General features: G+C 35.2%; 1 protein-coding gene across 2 annotated transcripts in view; it reads right to left on the bottom strand.

The window, feature by feature from the left end:
- LOC131529786 (uncharacterized) overlaps nt 1-27347 on the bottom strand; it is a 137930-nt gene that overhangs the window by 51222 nt on the left and 59361 nt on the right. Inside the window, exons 13-34 of one of the 2 annotated variants that reach the window (XM_058759681.1) lie at nt 25919-26089; nt 25586-25756; nt 25224-25406; nt 24701-24871; nt 23108-23281; nt 22378-22548; nt 21831-22004; nt 21520-21690; nt 16744-16917; nt 16405-16581; nt 16090-16260; nt 14575-14748; nt 14223-14393; nt 13894-14067; nt 13569-13742; nt 12776-12949; nt 12449-12619; nt 12034-12207; nt 11426-11599; nt 9881-10054; nt 1570-1740; nt 1060-1230 (exon numbers count right to left, since the gene is read on the bottom strand). In XM_058759681.1, the coding sequence (XP_058615664.1) occupies nt 1060-1230; nt 1570-1740; nt 9881-10054; nt 11426-11599; nt 12034-12207; nt 12449-12619; nt 12776-12949; nt 13569-13742; nt 13894-14067; nt 14223-14393; nt 14575-14748; nt 16090-16260; nt 16405-16581; nt 16744-16917; nt 21520-21690; nt 21831-22004; nt 22378-22548; nt 23108-23281; nt 24701-24871; nt 25224-25406; nt 25586-25756; nt 25919-26089 (3810 nt within the window). The remainder of the gene's footprint in view (nt 1-1059; nt 1231-1569; nt 1741-9880; nt 10055-11425; nt 11600-12033; nt 12208-12448; nt 12620-12775; nt 12950-13568; nt 13743-13893; nt 14068-14222; nt 14394-14574; nt 14749-16089; nt 16261-16404; nt 16582-16743; nt 16918-21519; nt 21691-21830; nt 22005-22377; nt 22549-23107; nt 23282-24700; nt 24872-25223; nt 25407-25585; nt 25757-25918; nt 26090-27347) is intronic. The other variant, XM_058759682.1, reaches the window with a different exon arrangement.

The following is a 27347-nucleotide window of genomic DNA, read 5'->3' as shown; positions in this document are numbered from 1 at the left end:
ATTTAAAAAGTTGTATCTGTGTGTTTTACACTTTCAAAAAAAATTGTCTACATATAACATTCCCCAAGCAAGTTATAGCCATTTATTACAATATTGTTATAGTCGCTTTTCAGTGAAAAACACTATATTGTTAGTTACTTTACTAACAATATAGATGTATCCAAAAAAAAAAAAACATTTAGGGAGTAAAGAAAATGGAAACCGTGTTATATAACAAAATACAGTAAAAAAATAAAATTTTCCAGAAAAAAATATATATTTTCAATCCGAGTATGAACAACAAACACAAACAGTGCAGCAAGTTGTGAAAAAATTGTCTTGTGCAACAAAAATACAAGCAGTGCAAATGATTCACAAACTATACACAAAATGGGTGAGAAATATATAGAGTGCAACAGAAAAAAATAGTGCAAATGATCTTTCTGAACTATATAAGTATTATTTACATAATAAAACAGCCAAATGGATCGATCCGCTGGCTGCAATCTGCATCAGAATTGATTTTACTGGGACATTGCCTCGCAACGCAAATACCTAAATGCCAGTGCTTTAACCAATATGTACCACTTTTTTATCCTTATTTTATGCCAAAGTGCTCTGTCCTGTGTTTTTCTGGGCTTTTTCAGAGAGTGCTCTCATGCAAATGTGTTATTTTGTGTTTGTTTTCATGCATGCACGACACACCACTTTAACTTTGCGTGTGCTCAAATTCCCATAGAAACACGCTAAACAATGGTTCAAAAGACCAAAACCTGTGTTTATTGGTTGAATATGTGACAGTTTGAACCAATCTGGGCACAGGGGTGGGACTTAGCGTCAACAATCGTTCCTGTTTGGCTCAGAGGGACAAAATGCATTGGTTTCTTCTGACCAATCAATGTTGTCAAAATGTGATGACGTAATCACGTAAGCTACGGAGCCTTTGAATATCCAACTGAGACAAATGCCATATCTCCGGAGTATCTCTGCTTTACGACACTTTTTAAAGCATTCAGATAGGATTAGTGGTTCAAAAGTTATTAAAAAAAAGGACCTTTAGTATGTCAGGCATCAACTCACCTGAGTTTCTCCAGTTTACAGTTCTCTTTCAGTCCATCAGAGAGCAGCTTCACCCCTGAATCCTGTAGATTATTTTTGCTCATATCAAGATCCCTCAGACAACTGGAGTCTGAACTGAGAACTGAAGTGAGAGCTGAATAGTTTTCCTCATTTAGATCACAGTTTCTGAGCCTGAAAATAATAATAAAAAAAATCTATATTATGGATATATGTACCATTATTGTAGGAAGCACAGGTGTTGAGAGTTAAGCAGCACCAGAGAAACCAGCAGATTGCCAATGCAATTTGATCATTAATGGGTTTTTTTCTCCAGCCTTTAACAAATATTTCGAATGGGTTGGAGATCTCCCACAAAAGAAATGCTCAATATGTTAAATTACCAGCACTGACCAGCATAGTTAATTTTATATTTTGTCCACTCCTAGCAGATTAATATAAGATTTAATAAATATATAATATATTTTGTGATTCCTGTTGTGTTGAGTGTAACTGATGGTGAAATGTACTCACTTGAGTATCTTCAGCTCGCACACAGGATTCTTCAGTCCCTCACAGATCTTTTTGACTCCTGAGTTTAGCAGATGGCTGTTGTTCAGGTTCATCTCTTTCAGTATGGGTTTGGAGGAGAGAACAGTAGCTAGAACTGAACAGCTTTTCTCTGTCAGCTTACAATTATTCAGCCTAAACGCAAAAAAATAAAAATAAATAATAATAATTATTATTATTATTTTATTTAACACACAAATTAGATCAACAGGTCTTTATACAGTATGTTTACCCACAGATGGCTGATAGTCTTTATCAATAAAGAAGTTATAATATATAATATAATATATTACTTTTAGGAAGCTACATATATTGTATATGCATTTATGCATCCTTTAAATAACCGAGAAAAACAGTGGTTATTGTATTTGGCAAAAAGGATGAAATTCTCAAGGTTAACCCAAAACTTCTGTAAACCCAGAATTTTAGGGATCACAAAACAAAATATCAAGTCAAGAATATAGGTGTGATTTAGGATTTCAGTAGTCACGTCAAGTAATAACTAAATCAGCAAACTATCTTATCAAAAAGTACAGCAAGACATAGATGATTTTTATATCCCACAACAAATTTAAAATTGTTTCATGCGCTCATCACTAGCAAAATGGACTACAATCACCTCACTTACAATCACCTGCCTTCCCAAAAAGACCATTAGACAGCTGCAGCTCATACAGAGCACAATGCTTCCAGGATTATGACCAGAACCAGAACATCACACTCAGGTCCTAACATTCACACCAACTGAGGAAGAGGACAACTGGGGTAACGTTCATACAAAGCCTTTATTTAAAGGATGTAAATGAAGCAACAGTGCAAGTAGGTGAGTGTCCAGTTCATATAATTCTTAGGTGACTTGGCTGAGATAATAACTGTCATATGCTCTTTGCAGGTGCAGGGTAGCAGAGTGGATGATAGGGAGTCAAGGCTGTAGCAGAAGACAGGTAAGGTAGTCTGGTAAATCTTTACAAGAAAACAACGACGAGACCAGACAGTCCTTGCATGTGCTGTGCTAGTTTAAACAGATCTGTAGATGAGGGTAACAGCAGACAGGTGTGTTGATTGTGAAGGGTGTGCAGGTGATGACCAGAAAGGATTATGGGAAATGTAGTGTGTAACGGTGACAGGATTAGTGACTGGAGATGGGGATTGTGACACTAACATTGGCTTCCATGTACAGTTAGAACTGCTTTTACAGTATTATTGCCTGTTAATTTATTCAGTGGCCAAGTACTAAGATAGAGTGAGGATATGATAAATGAATAAAATGGGCAGACCACTCAGATCATTAGGGTTGAGCCAGTTAGAAATACCTAATGGCAAAAACTGAGTTACAAAAATACAAGAGGCGCTTAAATACAAAAACAAACTAACAAAAAAAAACTAAACAAAGAGAAAAATACAACAATTAAGATTATACAAGCCATTTTACATTTACATATAGAAATACTAAGGTTCAAAACAAGGTCTGTCTATGTTCAACAACACATGGGAATCAGCTTCCAGAAAACGTCAGTAGGCACTGTAGCATTTTTGCTTTTTGAGATGAACATAATTAATCATAACGGGTTATCAATTGTATATCCATCTTCAGGAATTAGCTGTAGTATAAATAGTACAATAAAATGATTAGTTCGTCCGTAGTACGGACCCTTCTATTGACTCTAAGGAAAATTATTCCTCTGGCCACGACAAATAATTTCCTTACTGAAGCATTGCTCCGAGCATGTAGCAAGACCGGACGTTAAAGTGACTTTGTTCTGAGAGCAGCAGACACAGACAACCAAGTGTGAACACATATGGATGTTTATTAAACTACACTACAGGGGAACATGCAACATCGAACTAGACACAGACATACACACATTAAACATGGATGCCAATGCAAGGAAGGCATGGAGAGAGAGAGAGAGAGAGAGAGAGAGAGGGTGAGACATTGAGAGTCTTTATTTATACATTACTAAAATTATTTAAAAGAACATTCCACAAAATAAATTGTAAATATCCAAACCCAAAAACTAAAAAATGTAACATTCATTTACACACATTCTCAAAAGATATTTACTTTAAAACCCCCAAAAGCATCAGGTTCACATAAAAAACCATCCACTCCCCAAAAATTATAAAAAGACATCACATTGTTTGTAAGGTTATAAAAAGCGTATTCCAAAGTTAGTCTCCTTTTAACAAAACAATTAACCATAATAACAGGATCTGTTTCACCCCCCTTCGCTTCCACTCTATTTTTCCTAGTACACCAGATCGCTAACTTGGTAATTCCATACAAAAAATTTAAAATAATCACTTTATGCTTTTTTTTCACAGAATATTTTGGACCATAAATGAACAAATTGAGACCAAAATAACCCAACATCCTCAAACTCCAACATTTCACAGACTCCAAAATATTTTTTAGACGAGAACATTGCATAAAACACATGGAAAATGGTCTCAAATTCACCACAAAAAGGACATCCCTCTCCTATCAAAGGATCTAACCATGCTATGTGTCTGTTCATAGCTAATATCCCATGTACAATTCGCCACTGAAGATCCCCTACTCTTTTTTCAATGGGTCTTTTGTACAGGGACCGCCAGCTTCCTTTCGGGGAAGAGCCTGATTCCAAAACTGAAGTCCATTTACTTTCTTTCAAGTCTTTAAAACTTTTATAATTGCCGTTTTCACACATATTCTGTACATGATTTCCTTGTTAAAGTTCTGAAAAGCCCACCTCTGGAATTTTTAATGACAATATATTCCCAGGAACTTCCTCCCAATCGTCATCCTTTAAAACAATTTTGAAGTCAGGGAATCCATATGGCTCTTTACAAGTCTTAACGGTAGTAACATTTATAAAATCTCTCACTGATCTTGGGAGCACCGATTCTAGTTCATCAATCAATCGTTGAGTGGTACGTACAGATCTGAACCCCACTTTGTCAGCCAGTTCTTTTGCCTCCATCCATCCACATCCTCTTCTGAGATCACTTAACTTGGATATTCCAGCCGAAGTCAGTGCAACTCTGATAGCATCAGATGACAAAAAATAGTAGATAAAAGACCATTAAAAAATAAAGGTTCTTCAAAGATCCATACATCAGGACTCTCCCATTCTCTCGAGAGAGTAAAAGTCTGCCATAATTCCAAAATACCAATATAAAAAGGTGCAAGACCTCCAAGCAAAGTTCCTTTTAATTCCATTACAAATAATTGTTTATCCAGGCCCATTCTTCCAGTCTTACGTAAAAGGGCACATGCAACATCCATCCAAACATGAGGCTGATGATAAAGAAGACGTTGAACAGCCATTAAGCGAAAAGTTGCCAATCTTGCCTTTATATCAATAAGCCCCTGTCCACCTTCATGCACTGGCAAAAAAAGTATAGCTGGCTTTAGCCAATGCTGTCCTGACCAAAAAAACTCAACCAGCATTTTCTGTATTTCTCTGATCAAATTGAAAGGTGGATCAAGGACCATAAACTTATGCCAGAGTGTTGAAGCAATCAAATTATTGGAAATCAGTACTCTTCCCCTATACGACAACTGGGGTAGCAACCATTTCCATTTAGACAACTTAGCACAAATTTTTTCTACTAACCCCTCCCAATTTTTCTTTCCAAAGTCATCACTGCCCATATATACCCCTAAATATTTAAATCCTGTTCTATTCCATTTAACATTTTTTGGGAGTTTAGGCAAGGAAATATTATTAGATCCAAACCATAAGGCTTCTGTTTTTTCCCAGTTAAGTTTGGCTGAAGAAAATTTTCCATACACTTCTAAACTTTCTTCTAAATGTTTAACATCTTCTGTATTTTGGATTATCACAGTAACATCATCTGCATATGCAGAGAGTATAATAGGTTCTTTCCTTAAAGCTCCTGTTATAACTATACCATTTAATTTTTCCGCATCAAACAAAGTAATGGTTCAATTGCCAAACTATAAAGTTGTCCTGACATTGGACATCCTTGTCGAATGCCTTTTCCAATTTTACTGGAACACTCAAACCACCTCCCACTTTTATCAAACATGTAGCATCATGATACAACACTTTTACCCAGGACAAAAAATTTCTCCAAAACCATAACATTTAAGAACATGGTACAAGTATTGGTGATCTACACGATCAAAGGCCTTCTCTTGATCTATGGAAACAATACCAAAATCAACATTGTACACCTTAGTATATTTTAAAATATCCCTCATTAAAAACAAATTGTCATAAATAGATCTCTTAGGTATACAATAAGATTGATCCTCAAATATTAGCTTCTCCAACACAGTTTTAAGTCTATTACCAATACACTTAGAGAATATCTTATAATCAGTGGTAAGAACAGACACAGGCCTCCAATTTTTTTGCATACACAGATCTCCTTTTTGGAATTAGAGAGAACAGCTCGCTGACAACTTTTAGGGAGTGTCTTCAAATTTAAACTTTCCTTTAAAACACAAAAAAAGTCTTGTCCAATTTATTTCCAAAAAAATTTATAAAACTCTGCCGGTAGTCCATCAATGCCTGGTGCTTTTCCTGTACCAAGCTTATTAACGGCTTCAGTCACTTCTCCAAAGGAAAAACCACATTCTAAGATTTGTGCATCTTGTTTGTCCAATACTGGCAGATCTGTAAAAAGTTCACTTGAAGGGCAAAGAACAATCTCTTCTTTTGCATATAAATTAGTATAAAAGTCCACTGCAAGTCTTCTCATCTCTTGAGGATCTGAGGTAATTGTCCCATTTGATTTACTAAGGCCATGCATAAAGTTTGGATGAATATGTTTTTTCTCCAAATTAAAGAAAAAAGTCGTTGGAGCATCCATATCTTGCACTGATAAAAAACGTGATCTAACTAAGGCTGCTTTTACTCTCTCTTGTAACATTTCCTTTAATTCTTGCCTTTTAACATTTAATCGTTCTTGCAAAGAAGAATCATTTTGATTTTGATTCAACATTCCACAAATATCTTGTTCTAAAAGCCATAGTCCATGCTTGAATTTATTTTGCGTTTGCAACAAAAATCCTGACATAAAAGTTTAATTTGAACTTTTCCCACTTCCCACCACTGAAGCAGATTTTCAAAATCACTTTTCTGGGCAGCCCAATAATTCCAAAACAATTTAAAATGTTCACAAAAATTACGATCTAACAGGAGTTTGATGTTAAATCTCCAATAATAAAACTGAGGAGTTGTTTTGACAATGATATATATAAAGTAACAAGATGATGGTCTGAAATAACATTTGGAATTATTTGTGCATTCACAGCTCTATTACACACTGCTTTCTTCATATAGAATCTGTCTAAACGAGCAGCACTAATGTTATTCTCTGTTACTCTAACCCAAGTATACTGCTTCACCCCTTCATTCTTCTCTCTCCAAATATCAACAAGCTCTGATTGTTTCATGACATTTTTAAAGAAAAAGCAGATAAAGGGTGAGGCTCTTCTCCATTCCTGTCACTAACAAAATCTGTAGTGCAGTTCCAATCTCCTCCCACAATTAAAAATCATCTTGATCACAATCACATATAACATTCTTAAGCTTCTGAAAAGGTTAATTCTATTACTTCCTACTGTAGAGCATATATATTAATAAAAACAAAACTCTATTTTTATCTCTACTTTTAAAACAAGGAGACGTCCTTTCTCAACTTCATGTTTAGATAAAATATTGATCTTTATCTTTGACGAAAATAGTATTGCCACCCCTGCACTTACATTGGTGCCATGACTTAAACTACATTCTCCATCCCACCACAAACCCCAGTCAGTTTCATTTCTTTCGTCGCTATGTGTTTCTTGTAGAAACATAACATTAATTTCTTTAGGTTCAATATATTCCTTCATCAAAGCCAGCTTACTTCCATCTCTAGCCCCATTTATGTTCAAGGACCCTACTCTTAGGATATCCATAAAAAGAAAACAGGGTAAAAGATTAAACAAAACCAGAGATGAAAAAAATAACTCAAAGATACAGACACCCATGTGGTTCCTATTCTATTTTGCCTCTTTTATTCCGACCTTTAGTCCGAACATTTCTTAAGCTTTTCCTTATTGCTGTTAAATATTTCTTTAACCTAAATCTCTTCTGTTGTGACAATACTTCAATACTACAGTCTCTACGTATTTTTTTCACTGATTCTACAAATTTATTCAAATCAGGAAAAAACTCAACAAGTTCAACACTTTTTCCTTTTGTTTCATCTAAGAAAGTATTAATCTGTTCAACAGTATACAGGTCTCCTTCATAGTCCTTATCCATATCACCATTAATACACGATTCATCATCTCTAATGCTACCCTCAGTGACTTCAGACATCCCATCTACTTCATCATCGCTACTCACAACATTCCTCTTATTCAAAAGGACTTCACATACTGGACCTTCACTACTCTGTTGAGCACTTCCAGCACTGATACCACTGCCACTTGGTTTTTCATCATCATTTACAACATGAACCGCTTGTCTTACCTCAGTGTTAATCTCTTTTTGAATGTTCACCACATCAGATTCCACATTGACCGTATCTGCCAGCACAACATCCTCGGTCACTGCATTATTTTCCACGACTCTCTGTAGGCCTTGATTTTCGTCAACGCGTTGTTTATGCGGACAGTTAAACCGTTTGTGTCCCATGTCTCCACATTCAAAGCAACGTAAATTGTCCGTGCTTGCGTACACCATGTAGGAGCTCTCTCCATGAGACACACGGAACGATACATCAAGCGTTTTGTCAGGAGATATTAAAAACATATAAACTTGCCTTCTAAAAGACAACACATGTCTTAGCGCGGTGTTCTTACATCCGGCGTGTCGTTTCACTCCACCTGTAATTTTTCCGAACCTAGATAGCTCTTTTACGATTACATCATTGCCAATAAACGGCGGTACATTTGAAACAGTAACTTTCGTAGCCGGAGCAGATAAAGGTGTTACGGGCACGTAAGTTTCCTTAACCCAAATTCCGTTTTCAATCATAGTCTTCACTAAATTTTCATCTTTCAAGAACACTACAACCGCCTTATTCAATCTCGAGGCAGAGTTTATATTTTCGTGACCAATTTTTTCCGCAACTGCTAGAAGCACATCTTCGATTGTTGCACCTAATTCTGGCACACACCTGAAACCATTTCGGAGAGAGAGAGGCGACGCTCCCCTCTCAGGGGTAGACGTCATTGTAACCTCAAAAACTCTCTACTTTCTATTCAGTGAACACTAATACTTTTGCTGAAAAGTGCCCAAAGATAGATAAGAAAAAATAAAAAAAATAAAAAGGAAGGGAAAAAACGGTTAAAACTGAAAAAAAATCCGAAAAAACCGTGCGCTCTCCCACATGCAACCCAATGCTCTACTCACTCCCACCATGCACCAGAGAGAGAGAGAGAGAGAGAGAGAGAGAGAGAGAGCGCTCGCGCGCAAGAGAGAGTATGGCAGGATTTTAACATCAGCTAACTACAACCTGTTACGAACCATCAGATAATCACATCACCTTAATTAAAAGGGGTCGAAGCCTAGAAGCGCATCTAGATAGTTAACAAGCGGTTACTTGCATGGGTTTTGTGGGTGCTGAGTAAAGCATCCTGGTGCATGTATAATGCGTAGATTCCTGATGAATTCCTGTAGGAGTGAAAGCTTCGTCATTCCAGCCGTGGGTTGATTAGTCCGAAGTGAATTGACAAAGTTACTGAACTTAAAACTGCCAGAAGATCGGACTCCCCCCGGAAGGGGAGCAGTTTTACGACTGATCTGGAGACTCATTTGCATGCTTTACGACTGATCTGGAGACTGGTGTAATTTTCCCCACAGTACAGTAAAAATAGTGTGATGCATTTCATGATCACATAGTGTACATCATTGTGTGAGGAATAAAGAGCAGATCATTTTGATATCAAGAAAGAGACATCTACAAGGTATTAAACCAGAGATACATAAACGCTGAGGCCAGGTCAGTAATTTATATGCAAATGTCAAAAGGCTAAAAGGTTTTTTTTAAAACAAAGTGTAATCAGCCATCACTGATCCTAAACAGACGTTACAGCACATTCAAATCAAGACTATAAACACTGTTTAGCAGTGTATTACCTGAGCACTGTGCTGCATTTACTGATTGCACAGTATTATTTTATTTTTCTTTTATTTCGTTTAAAATATGTTTTACATTTCTTATTCACCTTTTATAAAAATTGTTAATCACTTTTTTTGTACAGCACTTTGAATTTGCATACATGTTCTACATGAATAACCTTGTCTATAAAATCATGTTGACTCACTTAATTTTCTTCAGTTTGCTATGAGAGTCCATCAAAAGAGCAGAGAGCTTCTCCCAGTCCAGATCTCCTAATTTATCTTCACTCAGATCCAGTTCTGTCAGTAATAATGGACTTGTACCCAGAACTTTAGTAAGAAAGTAACACGCTTCCTCTGCAGCAGGACTTTTCAAAAACCTAGAAGACAATTTTACATTAGATAATCTTGTTGTAATTTTATACCATTTGCTGCTCCCATCCTGCTTATGGGTGGAGTTCAGAAAACATAGATCATTCCCACTAATATGTTTCCATAGTTAGTATAATAGTGTGAGGTTCCATTTGGTTTTTAGATGTTCCTAGCTCAATTTAAATGTTACTCAGTTTTTTTAAACTTCAGTCGTTTAAAGCAGCAGTTCCCGATTCCAGTTCTCATGTCTCCCCGCTCTGCACATTTTGTGTGTATCTTATTACTTCAGACATTTGTTCTATTCGACCACAAGTGCCCTGCGAAGTGGACATCACAGGATATTCCGCCATGATTCCAGTTCGAAGTGAGCATATACGTTCCATTTAAATGGCATTAAAGTGTGCGAGACGTAAATTTAAATTGTTTTTATTTACAAAGTATATATTATGTCACACTTCACACTTCTCTGGTAAGTTTTGTCTGTGTGTAAAGATGCCACAGGCAGTGGCGTAGCGCAAATCTGTGAATGACTGTTCCAAAGTGAAGTAAACTTCAATGGATTTCCCGTGAAAACTGTGTAAGGATCATGTCAATCGGAACACCGTTCATGCTGATGATCTGAATCAGGTGTGTTAAACAACAAAGACATGGAATTGGGAACCGCTGGTTTAAAGAGAACATGATATTAGCAAGTGTAAACATACAATTTTTGTTGTTGTTAAAAGGAGGGAAAAGCAGAGACCCAAACAGAAAATATAAAATTTGGTGCAGCTGCTGATATTTATATGGCCTGATATTTATATTGATGAAATTTTAAAAGCTTATAATATAATTCAGTGAGATCTTTATAACAGTATAGAAGGCTACTTACGTAAAACAACACATAAATATCAGTTGTCATTCTATATGTCCCAATAATGTGTCTTAGTGAAATTATATTTAAATTTTATTATCAAAGCTCTTTTTTTTTTTTGTGGAATTCAGAGATAAACAAATAAATGTAATTTAATTTGCATAAAAAAACCCAGATGTGTAAATAATTAAGCAAACTTGTGTTGCTTTAGCCCAGTAAGTGTTCATCTAGAAATATTACTAATATAAAAGTTATGTTTACCTTAAAAATCAGTAAAGATCTCACTGCAAAAAGATACGTTTACAACAACTTGAATGGGGGCATTTTAAAAATGATACTAAAAGGGCTTTTACTTGCTAATGTAAAGAAATACATGTTTCTGACAGTTATAATCTTCCATATGGCATATGATGTGATTAATTAAACACTGGATCAAAACAAGATACAGCTTCTCAACTGATTGTTGTTGCAGCATGGTTCCAGAAAGGTTATTTGAAATTTACAAGTATTTGAAGGTTTTAATCACCTTATGGTCTTCAATTTATAGCGTCCATCCTGTAGTAAATCATTGAGCTGCTTCACTCCTGATTGTCCAGGATCATTTCCTGTGAGATCCAGCTCTATCAGGTGTGAAGGGTTTGATCTCAGAGCTGAAGCCAGAGTTTTATAACCTTCTTCAGTGATACTGCAGTCTGAAAGTCTGTATATGAAAGAAGCTGTTAGGTATTGCATGTTCTGTGCTAAATAAACAAAATAAAGAACATTTCAAGTTCAAACTAATATTGTGATGATAAATAATAGTTAGAGAAATGAACAACAAGTTATACAAATTATTGCCATAGAGCGTGCAAAAGTGTATGCTAATATAATAGCATTTTAAAATTGGAAAATACATGCATTGAACCAAATGATTTAATGCTTGCATCTTACTAAACAAACTATTTGCCCAACAAAGAAAATTGTGATTATTCATTCATTCATTTTTTTTTTCAAAAGACAAAAGGAGATATTAAACAGAATATTAGTCTAAGTGAAAGTGAAACTAAGGTGAGTACAGACAGTAACTGAAATTATAGCCTCCAGGTTTCATTTTTTTCAGGTAATGTAGAAATGTACATTAATGAAAATACACACTTTAGTTTTTCCAATTTGCATTCTGTGCTTTTCAACAGAGGACAGATCTTCTGTATTCCTGAGTTTCCAAGTTTATTTCCACTCAGATCCAGCTCTATCAGGTTTGAAGGGTTTACATTAAATGCTGAGATCAGAGCAACACAACCTTCTGCTGTAATATTGTTATTATTCAGTCTGCAGAGAAAAAGAGAGAGTGAGAGACAAAACAAAAAACAAAAAGACTGGAAACATTCTTCAGATTATTTCATTCACAACACACAACTAATAACTAAAGAAAGATAAATCTATATGACGGTTCAACTAATCTTAATCCTCTAAAAAAGAACCACAATGCCAGTATTTAGAAAATGAAATATCAAATAATATTATACTTTAAGGGTATTTTATAAAGTATTAAACCATGTGAAATACTCACGTCAGTGTGTTGAGTTTACAGTGTTTATCCTGCAGTAGAACAGCGATCTGATTCACTTGTGTGTCTCCTAGTTCACATCCACTCAGATTCAGCTCTCTCAGGAGTAACGGGTTTTTACCCACAATTCCAGCCACATACTGACAGGCTTCATCTGCAGCAGGACCCAAAAACCTACAGAAGAGAAGATGAAGCAGGATTTAATTAAACTAAACTTGAGGTAATGAAAAACAGCATCTGGTTCATGAAACACTTTATTACAGAAATAAAATTTCTACAAATAATTAACTTGCTACATAATTTATTTTGTATTATTTCATCACGTCTCACCTCAGTGTCTTTAGTTGACAGTTTGGATCCTGTAGTAAATCATCGAGCTGCTTCACTCCTGATTGTCCAGGATCATTTCCTGTGAGATCCAGCTCTATCAGGTGTGAAGGGTTTGATCTCAGACCTGAAGCCAGAGCTTTATAACCTTCTTCAGTGATACTGCAGTCTGAAAGTCTAGAGGCAAAAAACAACAGCAACAAAATCAAGTCTTAAATGTTGTTACTCATTTAGTAAAAACAAGATTTCATTTTTTAGATTACAATATTTGGTCCCACTTTATATTAAGTGGCCTTAACTACTATGCACTTATATTTAAATTAATCATTTGATACAATGCACTTATTGTGTACATACATGATTTTACATTGTGCTTATATTTTTAAAAATACCTATATGTACTTACATCTGTAATTAATTTCTGTAATTACATTTATAATTACACTGTCAACCCATCCCTTACACCTTAACCCACCCTTAAACCTACCCACACCACCAAACCTGTCCCTAACCTTACCCGTATCCCACCTCAATAGCTTCAGAAGTGTTTTGCAATACAATATGAACACAATAAGTACATTGCACTTATTTTTTGATGTAAGTACATAGTAGTTAAGGCCACCTAATATAAAGTGTAACCCAATATTTATATATTTATAATTCTCAGCTCTCCAAATGTGCATTTGTCAATATTTAAAATATTTCAAGACAGATGCATACTAACTTGTTTTCTGTACAAAGGTTGACATTACTGACAGAAATTTTATATTCATGTTTAAATTCACCAAAACCTAACCTGAGTATCTGCAGTGTGCACTGAGAGTTTCCCAGTAGAGTGGAGATTTCAGTCACTCCAGAGTCTCCCAGTTCATTCCTACTCAGATCCAGCTCTATCAGGTTTGAAGGATTTGAATTAAATGCTGAAGTCAGAGCAGCACAACCTTCTTCTGTAATATTGATGCAAATAAACCTGTAGAAGAAAGTATACAAATAAGCTATACATATAATTATTCAACTAGTAGATTTGGCTATTACTACGTTAGTCCACCAATATGAGAATTGCATGATAAAAGTATTTTTAGTAGTTGGCCTTTGTTTTACACATTGACTAAATTACTTACTTCAGCTTTTTCAGTCTACACTGTTCATTCTTAAACAGAGTCGAGAAGATCTTTATTCCTGAGTTTCTGAGTTTAGTCCCACTCAGATTCAGTTCTGTCAGATTTGAAGGGTTTGAATTTAAAGCTTCAGCCAGAACATGACAATCTTCTTCTGTGATATCGCTGTTATTCAGACTGTGTTAAGAGAAAAACAGTTACAGTTTCAACTAAATATTTACCAAGAGTTAGTTGTTAGTTAAAAGTCCACATTCTCTGGTAAACAATACATATAACACATCCAGCAGCAAGTTTGTAAGTATTAAAATTGTCATAATAATGATAAAACTTACATCAGTGTGTTTAGTTTACAGTGTTTGTCCTGCAGTACAGCAGCAAGTTTCATTAATCCAGAATGATCTAGTTTACATTCACTCAGATTCAGTTCTCTCAGCAGTAACAGGTTTTCACCCAGAACGCTATTCACATACTGACAGGCTTCATCTGCATCAGGACCCAAAAACCTGCAGAAGAGAAGATGAAGCAAGATTCAATTCAACTAAACTTGGTGTAATAAAAATAACATCTGATTCTGATAGGAAATGAGAAATCTTGAATTTACTTTAATGCAACAAATTGCATTAGTGAAATTATAAGGTGCATTAATGCAACATCATGTCATTGTATCATTTAATCATGGCTCACCTTAGAGTTCTCAGTTTACTGTTTGGATCCTGTAGTAAATCACTGAGCTGCTTCACTCCTGATTGTCCAGGATCATTTCCTGTGAGATCCAGCTCTATCAGGTGTGAAGGGTTTGATCTCAGAGCTGAAGCCAGAGCTTTATAACCTTCTTCAGTGATACTGCAGTTTGAGAGTCTACAGTAAAGAGAATTGAATAAATTGCATTTGACCTTTTATATATAGGGGCACTTTTGCAGCATTATTGATTGTACAATATGTATATATGTATATATATATATATATATATATATATATATATATATATATATAATCTATTTTTATTGTGAGATTGTTATGACATCATTATTTGTGTGCCCTTGGGATTACGGTCCCACATGGGATTTAAAATACACAGTGACATAACATTTCTGCCAGATTCAAATGTGCTTTCGCAGTTTGGAGTACACTGAGCCACAAACAGACGTGCTCAGTGATTGTCATATTCTCAACTATGCAGTGTTTTCAGCCACACAATATTTATTTTAGGCTTCAGACATTTAAATACACATAAGTACTAGCAAAACAATACATTTATATAAGTTTGTAAAATACACACTGATGTCTATGGAAGCGGCAATAACAATCCTTTCAATTATAATTTGATGACGTTATTTATTCATATCGGGTACACATTGCGGTAACTATAAAGTTCCCTCTATTTTTCTCCCATTTCACCAGCCAATTTCTTTCATGTATTTTGGGAGAAATGGATGAATTTACGTGTTGTAAATCTGACAGATACGATTCTCTGAATTGCAACACAAACTAATATGACAGCGCCCATCATGCATTATAAATCAACTAACAAGATCATTATAAAGGTTTGTAAATGACAAAACACATACTTGAGAATCGGAATATCAGATAATTGGCATAGTTAACAAGTTTGTGAATATTTTGAAAAACTAAATAGAAGTGATCTACAGTAGTAGTGTCATACAGCACTACTGTGGCTGTGGTGTGTCACGTGACAAACGATGCATCGCCATGGATATAATAAGGTGATGAGGGAGGGTCAGCTAGAATATTTTAAACTTGTGTGTGAAAGGGTTAACAGCAAAGGTCTCATTACACTACATTCGGCACAAATTGTGCTACAGTGATATGTGAGTAACATGTATGTACACTATTTTTAGGAAAATCAAGTTTAAAAATAATTATTAATAAAAACAGTAAGATAAAACCTTAAAACACACTTAAATTTATTTCATGAAACATTTGAAAGAGAGAAAAAAAAACATAACTCAAGGTTATGATACATAAGGCAACATTTTGAGAAATATTGCTGGGCAATGATGCTATCAATGGGCAAAACACACACAGGGCCCACGACTGATCTAATTATCCAGACAGAAATCTGTTGCCCATTCTCAATGGGAAAGTGCCCAGACAACATTGCTCAAAAAGGTGCCCTGTGTATCATCATCTTAATACTAATGTTATTATTAAAATTAAATATTCGTTTATTGAACTCACCTGAGTTTCCGCAAAGTGCAGTTTGTATTTTCTAATCCGTTCTGGAGTTTCTTCACTCCTGAATCCTGCAGATTATTGTCGCTCATGTCAAGCTCTTTCAGACTGGAGTTTGATCTCAGGACTGTAGCGAGAGCTGAACAGTCTTCCCCTGTTAGACCACACTTACGCAGACTAAAATATTAAACATGAGAGAGAGAATTTACAAACACAGTGCATGCGCTAACATTTAGTGATTACTGAGAATTACCGTGTTTTGATCACCTGATTTCTATAACATACTGTATATATACAATAATAAATGAACACAATACTCACATCAGTGTGTTGAGTTTACAGTGTTTATCCTGCAGTAGAGCAGTGATCTGATTCACTCGTGTGTCTCCTAGTTCACGTTCACTCAGATTCAGCTCTCTCAGGAGTAACGGGTTTTTAATGTGAAGAACGTCATTCAGATATTTACAAGCTTCTTCTGCATCAGGACTTTGTAACAACCTGGACATAGTAGATGTACATTGACATTAACTTCCATATAGTGATTTATTTTCATAAGCTTGTGAAAAGTCTTTAGTCATTTCAAAGCTTTTACAATTGTCAATTTAACAGTTTAATTCTCCTTAATATAAAACTTTAGACTATTATTTTAATATCACTCACCTCAGTGTCTTCAGTGAGTAGTACTGACTCTGCAGTAAATCATCGAGCTGCTTCACTCCTGATTGTCCAGGATCATTTCCTGTGAGATCCAGCTCTATCAGGTGTGAAGGGTTTGATCTCAGAGCTGAAGCCAGAGCTTTATAACCTTCTTCAGTGATACTGCAGTCTGAAAGTCTACAGAAAATAAATCCATAAATAACTATTAACTGTGGTTAAAATTATTTAATTAGTGGACAAATCACAAAATATGACTACATTACGCTACAGCTGAATAAATGACCAAATATGCAGATAAACGGATAACAGATATGCAGGAACACAACTTTTAGTTTTTTTCTGTCATCATTTATTCTGTGAGTGAGGTGATTAATCCACTATTGCCTGATTAATTTTAACTTAAACTAAATCAGAATCATCTTTACAGTTACAGAGGTTCATCAAATAAAGCTGAATGCCAATTATTAGTATGTATCATCAGCTACAAACAGCACACACTAGCATTGCATTCGGATATAGAAAATAATTTTTCTGAGGAATTCCAATGTAAAGAAAAGCTTGTTTAAAACTGCAAAACATTTGAAAAATAATCATTCTGACTATGTGCCATTAAAGCTGAGATTCTCCCATTTTCAGTGATATATGACACATTTATGGGAAAATTCTTAAAGTTTTGTAAAACAGGGCCCATATTCACGAACATTGCATCTTACCACTAAGAGTTATCCTAAATAGCAGTAAAAGTTTTTAGCTAAGAGTTTTCTCTTAAAACCTATTTACAAAGCTGCTGAGACAAACTTTGGTCCCACTTTATATTAGGTGGCCTTAACTACTATGTACTTACATTTAAATTAATCATTTGGTACAATGCACTTATTGTGTACATACATGTTTTTACATTGTACTTATATTTTTTAAATGCCTATATGTAATTACATCTGTAATTAATTTCTGTAATTACATTTATAATTACACTGTTGACCCATCCCTTACACCTTAACCCACCCTAAAACCTACCCATACAACCAAACCTGTCCCTAACCTTACCCGTATCCCACCTCAATAGCAGCAAAAGTGTTTTGCAATACAATATGAACACAATAAGTACACTGTACTTATTTTCTGATGTAAGTACATAGTAGTTAAGGCCACCTAATATAAAGTGTGACCCAAACTTTTACTAAGGAATAGAGAGAAGTCTTAATCTAAGAGTAAGGGGGCGGGGTTGACCTTGTTGCTATGGATGATGTCAGCATGCTTACTAACTATGCACACAGTGACTGGCTGATAGGGGAGGGTCTCTGTCAGAGATTTATTCATGGAAATATCAAAGAGTGCGATATTATGTTGCCATATTCAAATATTGTATTGGTTTTAATGGTAACTGTAATGGTGCCTATTGGTCTTTACTGGTAATTGTATCAAAAAGGAAGTGCACAATTTGTTCAGGTGATCAGCTCGTGATCCATTGTTTTCCGCATCTCAGAGTCTTGGGACAGTTTTATTATAGGTCTGCATGTATAGTTCAGTGTTTGTATTCCCTGTGCAATTTGACATAAAATTAACGATACAGCCTTTTTATTATTGCGATATGTTTTTATCGCGATATGTTTTTAACGATAAGATGGCGGTACGTGCACACGCTGCGGCTTCTCTCTCTCCCGAAAGAATGGTGTTTTCCTGTTTTTTATCTTGTGAGTCGCAGTGTTTTTGTATGTCTTCGTTGCGTCTATCTGTCCTAAAGCGCGAATACAGTTGTGAGTTTCCGCTCGACGTTGGCAGAACCACATTTTTAGAGTTAAACTTCGCGCACGCCGAAGAGCTGCGGGACCTCGGTCTACTTTTGACTTTGATATTTGTAATGCCAAAATAACTGCATTGCCAAGTACAATTAAAAAGTCACATTCATTCACTCACATTCATTTCTATATAGCTGGCAGGGATGCTTTACCTCAACAGTTCATGTGATAATATAATATTGCTGACAATCTCCGACAATCTGAAACAGACACTTTGTCTAAACCTGCTCCCAGTTTGAAATGCTCATCAGCCACCAGACACTCTCCATATGAAAGAGCGGTGATTCACACCTTTGTCTTTCAACCCCATGATGGAGCTACTGAACTGCCCCAAAACCCAACCCCCTCTGACTGGAATTACACAAATGAGAATTCAGTCACACTGCTGAAAAATAGGCTATTTGTTGCTTAGTGTAAAATAGCCATGCTCTATCTAAAACAAAAATAATTATAGCATAACATTAATCTGTTTTTTTAACTGCAGAATATACACACATTTTTGCATTAATAAAAAAATAATAAAGTTCTAATAATAATTAAAGTTACATTCAAGTTTATCCATGCCAAAGACCCTGCTGACCACAAACTCGACTACGAATTAACTTTCCATTTAAATTTTAAGAAGTCTTTATGTCTGCACAAAGCCAGAGAAGTGCTATTCATTCGTTTCACTTCACAATAATAATAATAATAATAATAATAAAATCTGTGGCGTCAAACACCTAATTTTTTAAGGTTCTACCTAAACGTAAGAATAACAATCATGGTGTATCTAGTGGCAAAAAAAAGAAGAATTATGACAGAATGCAACTGGACGTATATAAAGCAGTAGAAGAAGAGACTTGTTTTCTGTGATCTATGTTTCAGATGCATGTCATTGTTTAACATCTATTCCTTGGAGTAGATATGGCCGTAAGTTATAAATTTCATAAGAAAAAGCTGGCGTAATATTCTCTTACGTTAGTTTAATAAGACCTGATGCTTACTGAGATGTTTAAACCTCAATGTTTGATTCTGAATTCTGGTGCGATCTAACGGCTAACATGCTAACAGAACTGTGCAACCCCTTTTTCATGCAAGCACGTTGTTAATCTAAAGGCCTTTCCACACTGAGTGCGATGTGAAAAAGCGAGGCGAATCGCCCGCGAATGTTGCTTTCACACCGAGCGCGAAACGAATGTTTGCCTTCTGCTAATTCAATGCTTTTTTTCTTCATGTAGCGTATGTATCTCGTGTGGTTTACATCGTCCGCTGCTCAGTATGCATTAAATTAAGATAAATAACTTGTTTCTTCATCAGAAACACAAAATCCATAATCCATAATGCTTACAAGAATACATCTGAAATAATAAGAGGTACAATTAGTATCAAGCTACATTGAAAATGTATGCAATTATTAACGTTTTTGGTCAAAACCCACTTTAAATCATCATCGAGTGCTTGTAATAACTTCCGATTGTGATCTAAAATGGATTTTGATTCTATAATAGGCAGACATGCACTCTTTGTATGTTTTATAATGGACTGATCGATACATGCATGTCATAAACATCCTTTATTATAAAAAAAAAATACCATGAGCTGCATAAAAACATATACAGAAACCTATCTTCATAATTATAGGTATATTTGCTTTCATATTTCATGTTTAGAAAAATATTTCTCTTTTTTAAATATGGAAGGGCAAGAGATATGATTACATGACTGACAGGCCTAGAGTGAACAAGCTCTGACTCATAAACACTCGCGCTCGTGGAAGATAATGGATGGTGCTCTTCAGATCAAATAATTCAGTGGAGAATGAATAGAAATGTTATTCTGTATAAAGAACGTGATAATAGTCTGTTCTTAAATACCAACAATAACAAGAACTCAGCATTCACTCTTCTCTCTTGTGGAAAAAGTCCTCTACTTCTGTGTTTTTACGCTCATGCTCAATACAGTCTTCTGAGCTTTTAGCGCCACCGCGTCGACCTTTTGGGTAACAGCAGTTGCTCTGGCCATGTGATATAATGCTCAAATCTTATTGGACGGCCCGTGTTTTCGCTTTGCAAAACTGAAAAGATTCGTCGGATTGGACGGGAAAAAAAACATTCGCATTTTTATGCTATGTGGAAGCATTCAAAGCCGTTGTTTTATTCCAGCGTGTCAATGCGTCCGAAATTCATTTCACTTTTTCGTGCTCAGTGTGGAAAGGCCTTAAATCAGTTGTTTATTTGGGCATTTCAGTGTGTTAGTGAATGTTTATGATTGTGAAAGTGTAAATAATATTTTGAAATAGAATCAGTTTGTAATTTGTATATTTTGTGTTTTTCTTAGTTTTACAGTTGTGTGAAGTAAAGTATTCATCGCATACAAAGAAGAACGTGTGATGGAGCTTTATTTCTGCTATCTGTCAGCACCTTGATCAGAACAACATCGCCAGGACATAATGCATGGAATGTGGCTTTGTAACCAAGTCCTTCAAAACTTTCTGACTGAAACCCCTATTAGTCTAGAGCAGTGGTTTTCAAACCAGTCCTGTGAGCACCCCAACACTGCACATTTTCTGTCTCCCTCATCTATCCCACCTGATTCAACTCATCAGCTCATTAGTAGAGACAGCAAGACCTGAAATGGGTGTGTCAGATATGAGAGACCAACAAAATGTGCAGTGTTGGGGGTGCTCGCAGGACTGGTTTGAAAACCACTGCTCTAGAGAAATATGTTATCTTCACCTGTTGCTGTCTGCTCTGTGTGTGGAGCAGCTGCCTGATTGCTGACTCCATCACAAAATGACAGATGAAATGACAGAAGCAGCACAAGTGGACAAAAATGTTGACATTCATTCTTATGTAAACAAACATGCATGTAACAACAGGCATTATTGAGTTCAGTAAAAACTACCATTGTTATGTTTGCATTTAGTACAAAGCCAATAAAGCATTTAATATGGCAGGCCTAGTGTTGTTGAGTGTAACTGATGGTGAAATGTACTTACTTGAGTTTCTTCAGCTCACACACAGGATTCTTCAGTCCCTCACAGATCTTTTTGACTCCTGAGTCCAGAAGACGGCTGTTGTTCAGGTTCATCTCTTTCAGGATGGTTTTGGAGGAGAGAACAGTAGCTAGAACTGAACAGCTTTTCTCTGTCAGCTCACAATTATTCAGCCTAAACACAAAACAGCATTATTTATTATACAGCACATATTCAACACACATCAGATCAACAGGTCTTCATATCTGCTTACACATGTGACTGGCAGACACATATGAATAAACAGAAGATATGTGTACATCATATTTACTCACTTGATTTTCTCCAGTTTGCTATGAGAGTCCATCAAAAGAGCAGAGAGTTTCTCTCCATCCAGATCTCCTATTTTATCTTCACTCAGATCCAGTTCTGTCAGTACTAATGGATTTATACCCAGTACTTCATTGAGATAATAACACGCTTCCTGTGCAGCAGGACTTTTCAAAAACCTACAGGAAGTAGAAAAGAACTGAAATTAGATACTAAATTAGATTTCATGCCTTTTGGAGCTCTCATCCTCCTTATGGGTACAATGTAGTTATGATAATTACATCATAGTTATGATTATTGCCTCCAGTTTTGCTGAGGAAATAAAATTATACAATTCAGGTAATAGAGAAGCATAATTTGTAATTATTCATGTTAATTATGTACATTATGTTTTGTTTTGGAAAACACGAGTGTCAGACTCATGAAATTCAGTTGTGTTATTGATTTTTTTAAACTTCAGTAAATTCTTTTTTCCTGTCATTCTAATTCTGCATGTACACTACTGACTCTATGTCTGTGGCTTCTTTTAAATATTTGAAAGCTGATGGTCACCTGATGGTCTTTAATTTACAGCATTCAACCCGCTGTAAGTCAATGAGCCCCTTCACTCCTGATTGTCCAGGATAATTTCCTCTGAGATCCAGCTCTATGAGGTGTGAGTTTGACTTCAGAGATGAAATCAGAGTTTTATATCCTTCTTCAGTGATACTGCAGTCTGAAAGTCTATATAAAAAAATAATAATAAATACAGCAGCTAATGCCTTAATATCACCTGCTTCATTTAAATGTCTAATTATTACATAAAAAAATAAAATTGTAAGTAGTCAAATAAAAAAACAAAACAAATTAAATTTATATTTTTGTCTCCACAATTATCTAGATTTTATCATTTGATCTAATCCAACAGACATTTTGAGATTTATTCAGTATCTTTGTGATTTTGTGAATGTAGTTTTGTCATTTTTCTCTGTTCCTGTTTCATGTGCTGTCTCATTACTCCCTGATTTTTTGCACCTGTATGGTTAGTCTAATTCCCCCTGTTTATTTAAACCTTTTTGTTTTCTATGTTCATTGTCTGGTAATGTTCATTGATGGATGCATCATTGGTGTTGTCAGTTCATCTCTTGCTGCTCCCTTGTCACCTTGGTTTCTCTTGTTTTGTTGATTTTGTTTGTATTATAAAGTTTACCGGATCAAACAAAAAGCACAAAGATACAGAATAAATTACACATCAATACATTTATATTTACATGCAGAAATGTACATAAATGAAAATACACACTTCAGTTTTTCTAATCTGCACTGTGTATGTTTCAACAGAGGACAGATCTTCTCAATTCCTGAGTTTCCTAGTTTATTCCCACTCAGATCCAGCTCTATCAGGTTTGAAGGATTTAAAATAAATGCTGAAGTCAGAGCAACACAACCTTTTGCAGTAATACTGTTATTATTCAGCCTGCAGAGAAAGAAAACAAAGACAGAAAACAATCTTTAGTTGATCTCAACACCTTTAAGGAACAATGACAGTCCTTATCCAAGCAAGCTACTGACAATATAATATAAAATAATTAGGGTGACCCCGAATAGTCGAAGATTTGATAGGAGGAGCCTGATTCGACTCCTAATCTCACAGTCAAATATTCGCAGAGGTGTTATGATCATACCATTTTGGCTATATGGGGGGTGCTCAATATCTGATTTCACATAGAATTACCGGTTTTCTCCCAATAACTTAATATACAGCCTGTTAAGATAATGCTGTAAATAGGAATCTAAAAATAAAGAAGCTTTAAATAAATATTTTAACCTGCGTGAATAAATCCAACCACCCTCTAGATTTAAGTTTCACTTTCCATAATCCGTGATGGACAGATCGGCATCTTGGCGGCAGGGATTTAAATCTTTAACAAGACTTAAATTGACACAGGCAGAGTGAAAGACTGGATTTTTTTTCGATCAGGTAAGGTACAAGTGATTTCAAAACATTTCAGCCGGTTTATATATATTGTGTATATATTATTTATCTCGTATAAGATGCATTTGGTTGAGTTGCACTGCAGTAAAGCGCTTCATTGCAGTACTATGGTGATTATCTCTTCAGCACAGCGCAAGCAGGACAAACAACAATGCAGAATATGAATAACTATGACTGGGACTGCCATATACATAACATTATAATGTGAACACTTTTATAATAAAACGCTGTGAGTTTAGTTGCCATGTTTCTGCACGTTGTTGCGTGAAGAACACGTCCTCAAAAGAAGCACATTCAGTGCCGCTCAGACACGTTCATGCGTTCGGGGCATTTTGTGCAGATAGCCTATAAGTCATAATATTAACCTTATGTTGTATAAATAACGAAGCGTATTCTATATGAGACAAATGATGAGTTAAATCCCATTGATTAAAAACCTGCTATCATATGCTTCATTCTACTAGTCATCTTCAGCACGAGCAGCTCAAAACAGAAATGCAGAACATTAATAACTACTGTCATATACATGATGTTATAGTGAGAGCACTATTGTAAAAAATGTTGTGAATTCTTAGGGTTTCACTGACTTTTAATGTGAAATATCTTTTAATCAAAACATAAAACATTATTTTTGTATTTTCGAGGCGTCCATTACACATTTTCCCTGTGTGTTAATGTCAGTAATTATGACTGTCGAATGTCTGACTTGACTCTTGGTAATGTATTTTGCCCCGCCCCCAAACATATGATTCGACTATCAGTCGGCTATCAGCAAGATTCGAAAATTCCGATTCGACTATGAAAATCCTTAGTCGGGGACACCCCTAAAAATAATATTATATTTTAAAGATTTTGAAATAGGTTTTACATTTTATGTAATAAATCATGAACAGTACTCACGTCAGTGTGTTGAGTTTACAGTGTTTATCCTGCAGTAGAGCAGCGATCTGATTCACTCGTTTGTCTCCTAGTTCACATTCACTCAGATTCAGCTCTCTCAGGAGTAACGGGTTTTCACCCACAATTCTAGTCACATACTGACAGGCTTTATCTGCAGCAGGATCCAAAAACCTGATGGAATAAATGATGAAAGTTCATTTGGTGGTAAGCTATCCCTTAACATTTTTAATATCAATTATTTTTATACATAAATACTGATGATGACAACAGCAGCACTAGACTGTAAAGCTCATTCATTGTTAGAAAAAAAAAGTTGTTTCAACTTAAAAAAGTAAGTGTTTGTGCTGCCTTTAGGCCCTGTCCACACGGATACGCATTTAGCTGTATATGCAAAAATTTTGTATCGTATAGGCGTTTGGTCCAGACGAATCCGGCATTTTGGGAGAGTGAAACCGGGTCCCAGAGTGAATCTGAAAACGACGCCCTTGCATTTTATCCATAGTTTTATTTCATCACGTCTCACCTTAGTTTCTTCAGCTGACAGTTTGGATCCTGTAGTAAATCATCAAGCTGCTTCACTCCTGATTGTCCAGGATCATTTCCTGTGAGATCCAGCTCTATCAGGTGTGAAGGGTTTGATGGGTTTGATTTCAGAGCTAAAGCCAAAGCTTCATAACCTTCTTCAGTGATACTGCAGTTTGAAAGTCTAGAACAGGAATGGAAATTTAACATTTAGATGATTCATCAGTCATTCTAAAAATCCTTGTTCCTTTAACAAATTAATTAAAAATAATAATAATAATAAAAATAAAAAACAAATCCATAACTCAATATGGATGCAAACAAAAGGCCCAGAGACCTTTAATACATTAGACAGCAACTCACCTGACTTTCTCCAGGTTACAATTCTTCTTCAGTCCATCAGAGAGCAGCTTCACTCCTGAATCCTGCAGATTATTATTGCTCAGGTCAAGATCCTTCAAACTGTTGGAGGCTAAACTAAGAACTGAAGCGAGAGCTGAACAGCTTTCCTTAGTCAACTCACACTTACTGAGCCTGAAAAAAAGGTTCTTAAATTAATATAATTCTATATTGCACAATGTAAAACAAAAGTAAACATGAACAACATTTTTAAATGAAGCATATATCATACTGTAAAACAAATTAAACTTTCAATTTTGATTCAGCTCAGTTTTTGTCTGTTTTCACACAACTTACACTAGTATCTCCAATTCACACTTTACATGATGCAGTCCAGTGCAGAGCACTTTCACTCCTGAATCCTGCAGATTATTATTGTTCATATTCAGCTCTTTCAGATTAGAGTCTGATCCAAGAACTGGAGCCAGAGCTGAACAGCTTCTGTCTGTTAAATTACAATCATTTAACCTACAAGGGAAATTTAATCATAGAATTTGGTAAATACATAGATTTGGTAAATACAAAAATGTAAATATTTTTACGTAAAAATTACATATACTGTAAGGCTCATAGATCAGTGATTTTCAGACACAGTGATATTTGCTACATAAAATCTTAAGCATGACAAAAAATCCAGGGTTTATGGTTTTGATGTAGGTCTGCAGCTAATATTATTTTGATATCTGTAAATTCTTTATTTGATTAATTAAGACTCAATATTTAAGTCAATACTTATTTCCTTTTTTTATTAAAAAGCCACATCATCTAATAATGTGCAAACTGGAGGCAAAGAAAACAAACATTTAGTTAGGTGAATGTATCTAAGTAGGCTATATACATTATATGCAAAAAAAAGAGAAGCAAAAAACAAAGCAAAGCAAAACTGCTTGCCCAACATTTTAAAGTCACTTAATTAAGAATGATGAAGAAAAAACGAAAACACAGACAAAATGTTAACTGGTAACAATTACACTCCCTCAAAATATTAATTATATCTATACAATAGTGCCTTTAGAGTTACTGTACTCCTTAAATATAAGTTAGTTTCACGTAACATTTTAAACCTATTTATCTGCATATTTTAGTTAGAATTATTGCACTCCATTTTTAATGTGCTCTATTTGTTTGATGTGCATGTGCGTGTTGGTGCTTGATTAATGAAGTCTGTGAAGTTCAACAGAGACTTGGTGGCAGGAAAAACCTTTATGCAAAATGCATATACTTGCAAGATTTTCTTAAATTTACATCTAAACATATAACTGCAAGTGCATGTAACTTATACACTGAGGAAAGAAACATCTCAAAATGCATTAAACAGCACACACATCATGTTACACTATATGCTTATGTTTTTGTTTGAAGTGCATCATATAAAGCATTCTCACATGTGCTCCGTGAAATTTTTCCCACAAGAGCACATTCTGTATCCTTCACTATATTTTGATGCATCTTAATCCATACAAATATTATTCACTATTGTAAAGTGACATAACTTGCAGATATTATCAGTGCACAGACGTGATTAATCACATTTTCATAACGGACTTTGATAAGCTGATTTAGCCCTAAATTATTCCATCATAATTTAACCATACACAGGTTTAAATTATTTGTATATAGTTAAACTAATGGATATGAAAATTGAACATGATATATTCAACAATATATTCAATTAAACTATATAGAAAGAATAATTTTGGCATGTTATTTAGAATTAACTTGCAGG

This window comes from Onychostoma macrolepis, chromosome 22 (genome assembly GCF_012432095.1).
Source record: "Onychostoma macrolepis isolate SWU-2019 chromosome 22, ASM1243209v1, whole genome shotgun sequence".
Taxonomy (NCBI): Eukaryota; Metazoa; Chordata; class Actinopteri; order Cypriniformes; family Cyprinidae; genus Onychostoma; species Onychostoma macrolepis.
The sequence above is the reverse complement of the archived record's forward strand: the minus strand, read 5'-3'. Positions and strand labels throughout refer to the sequence as shown.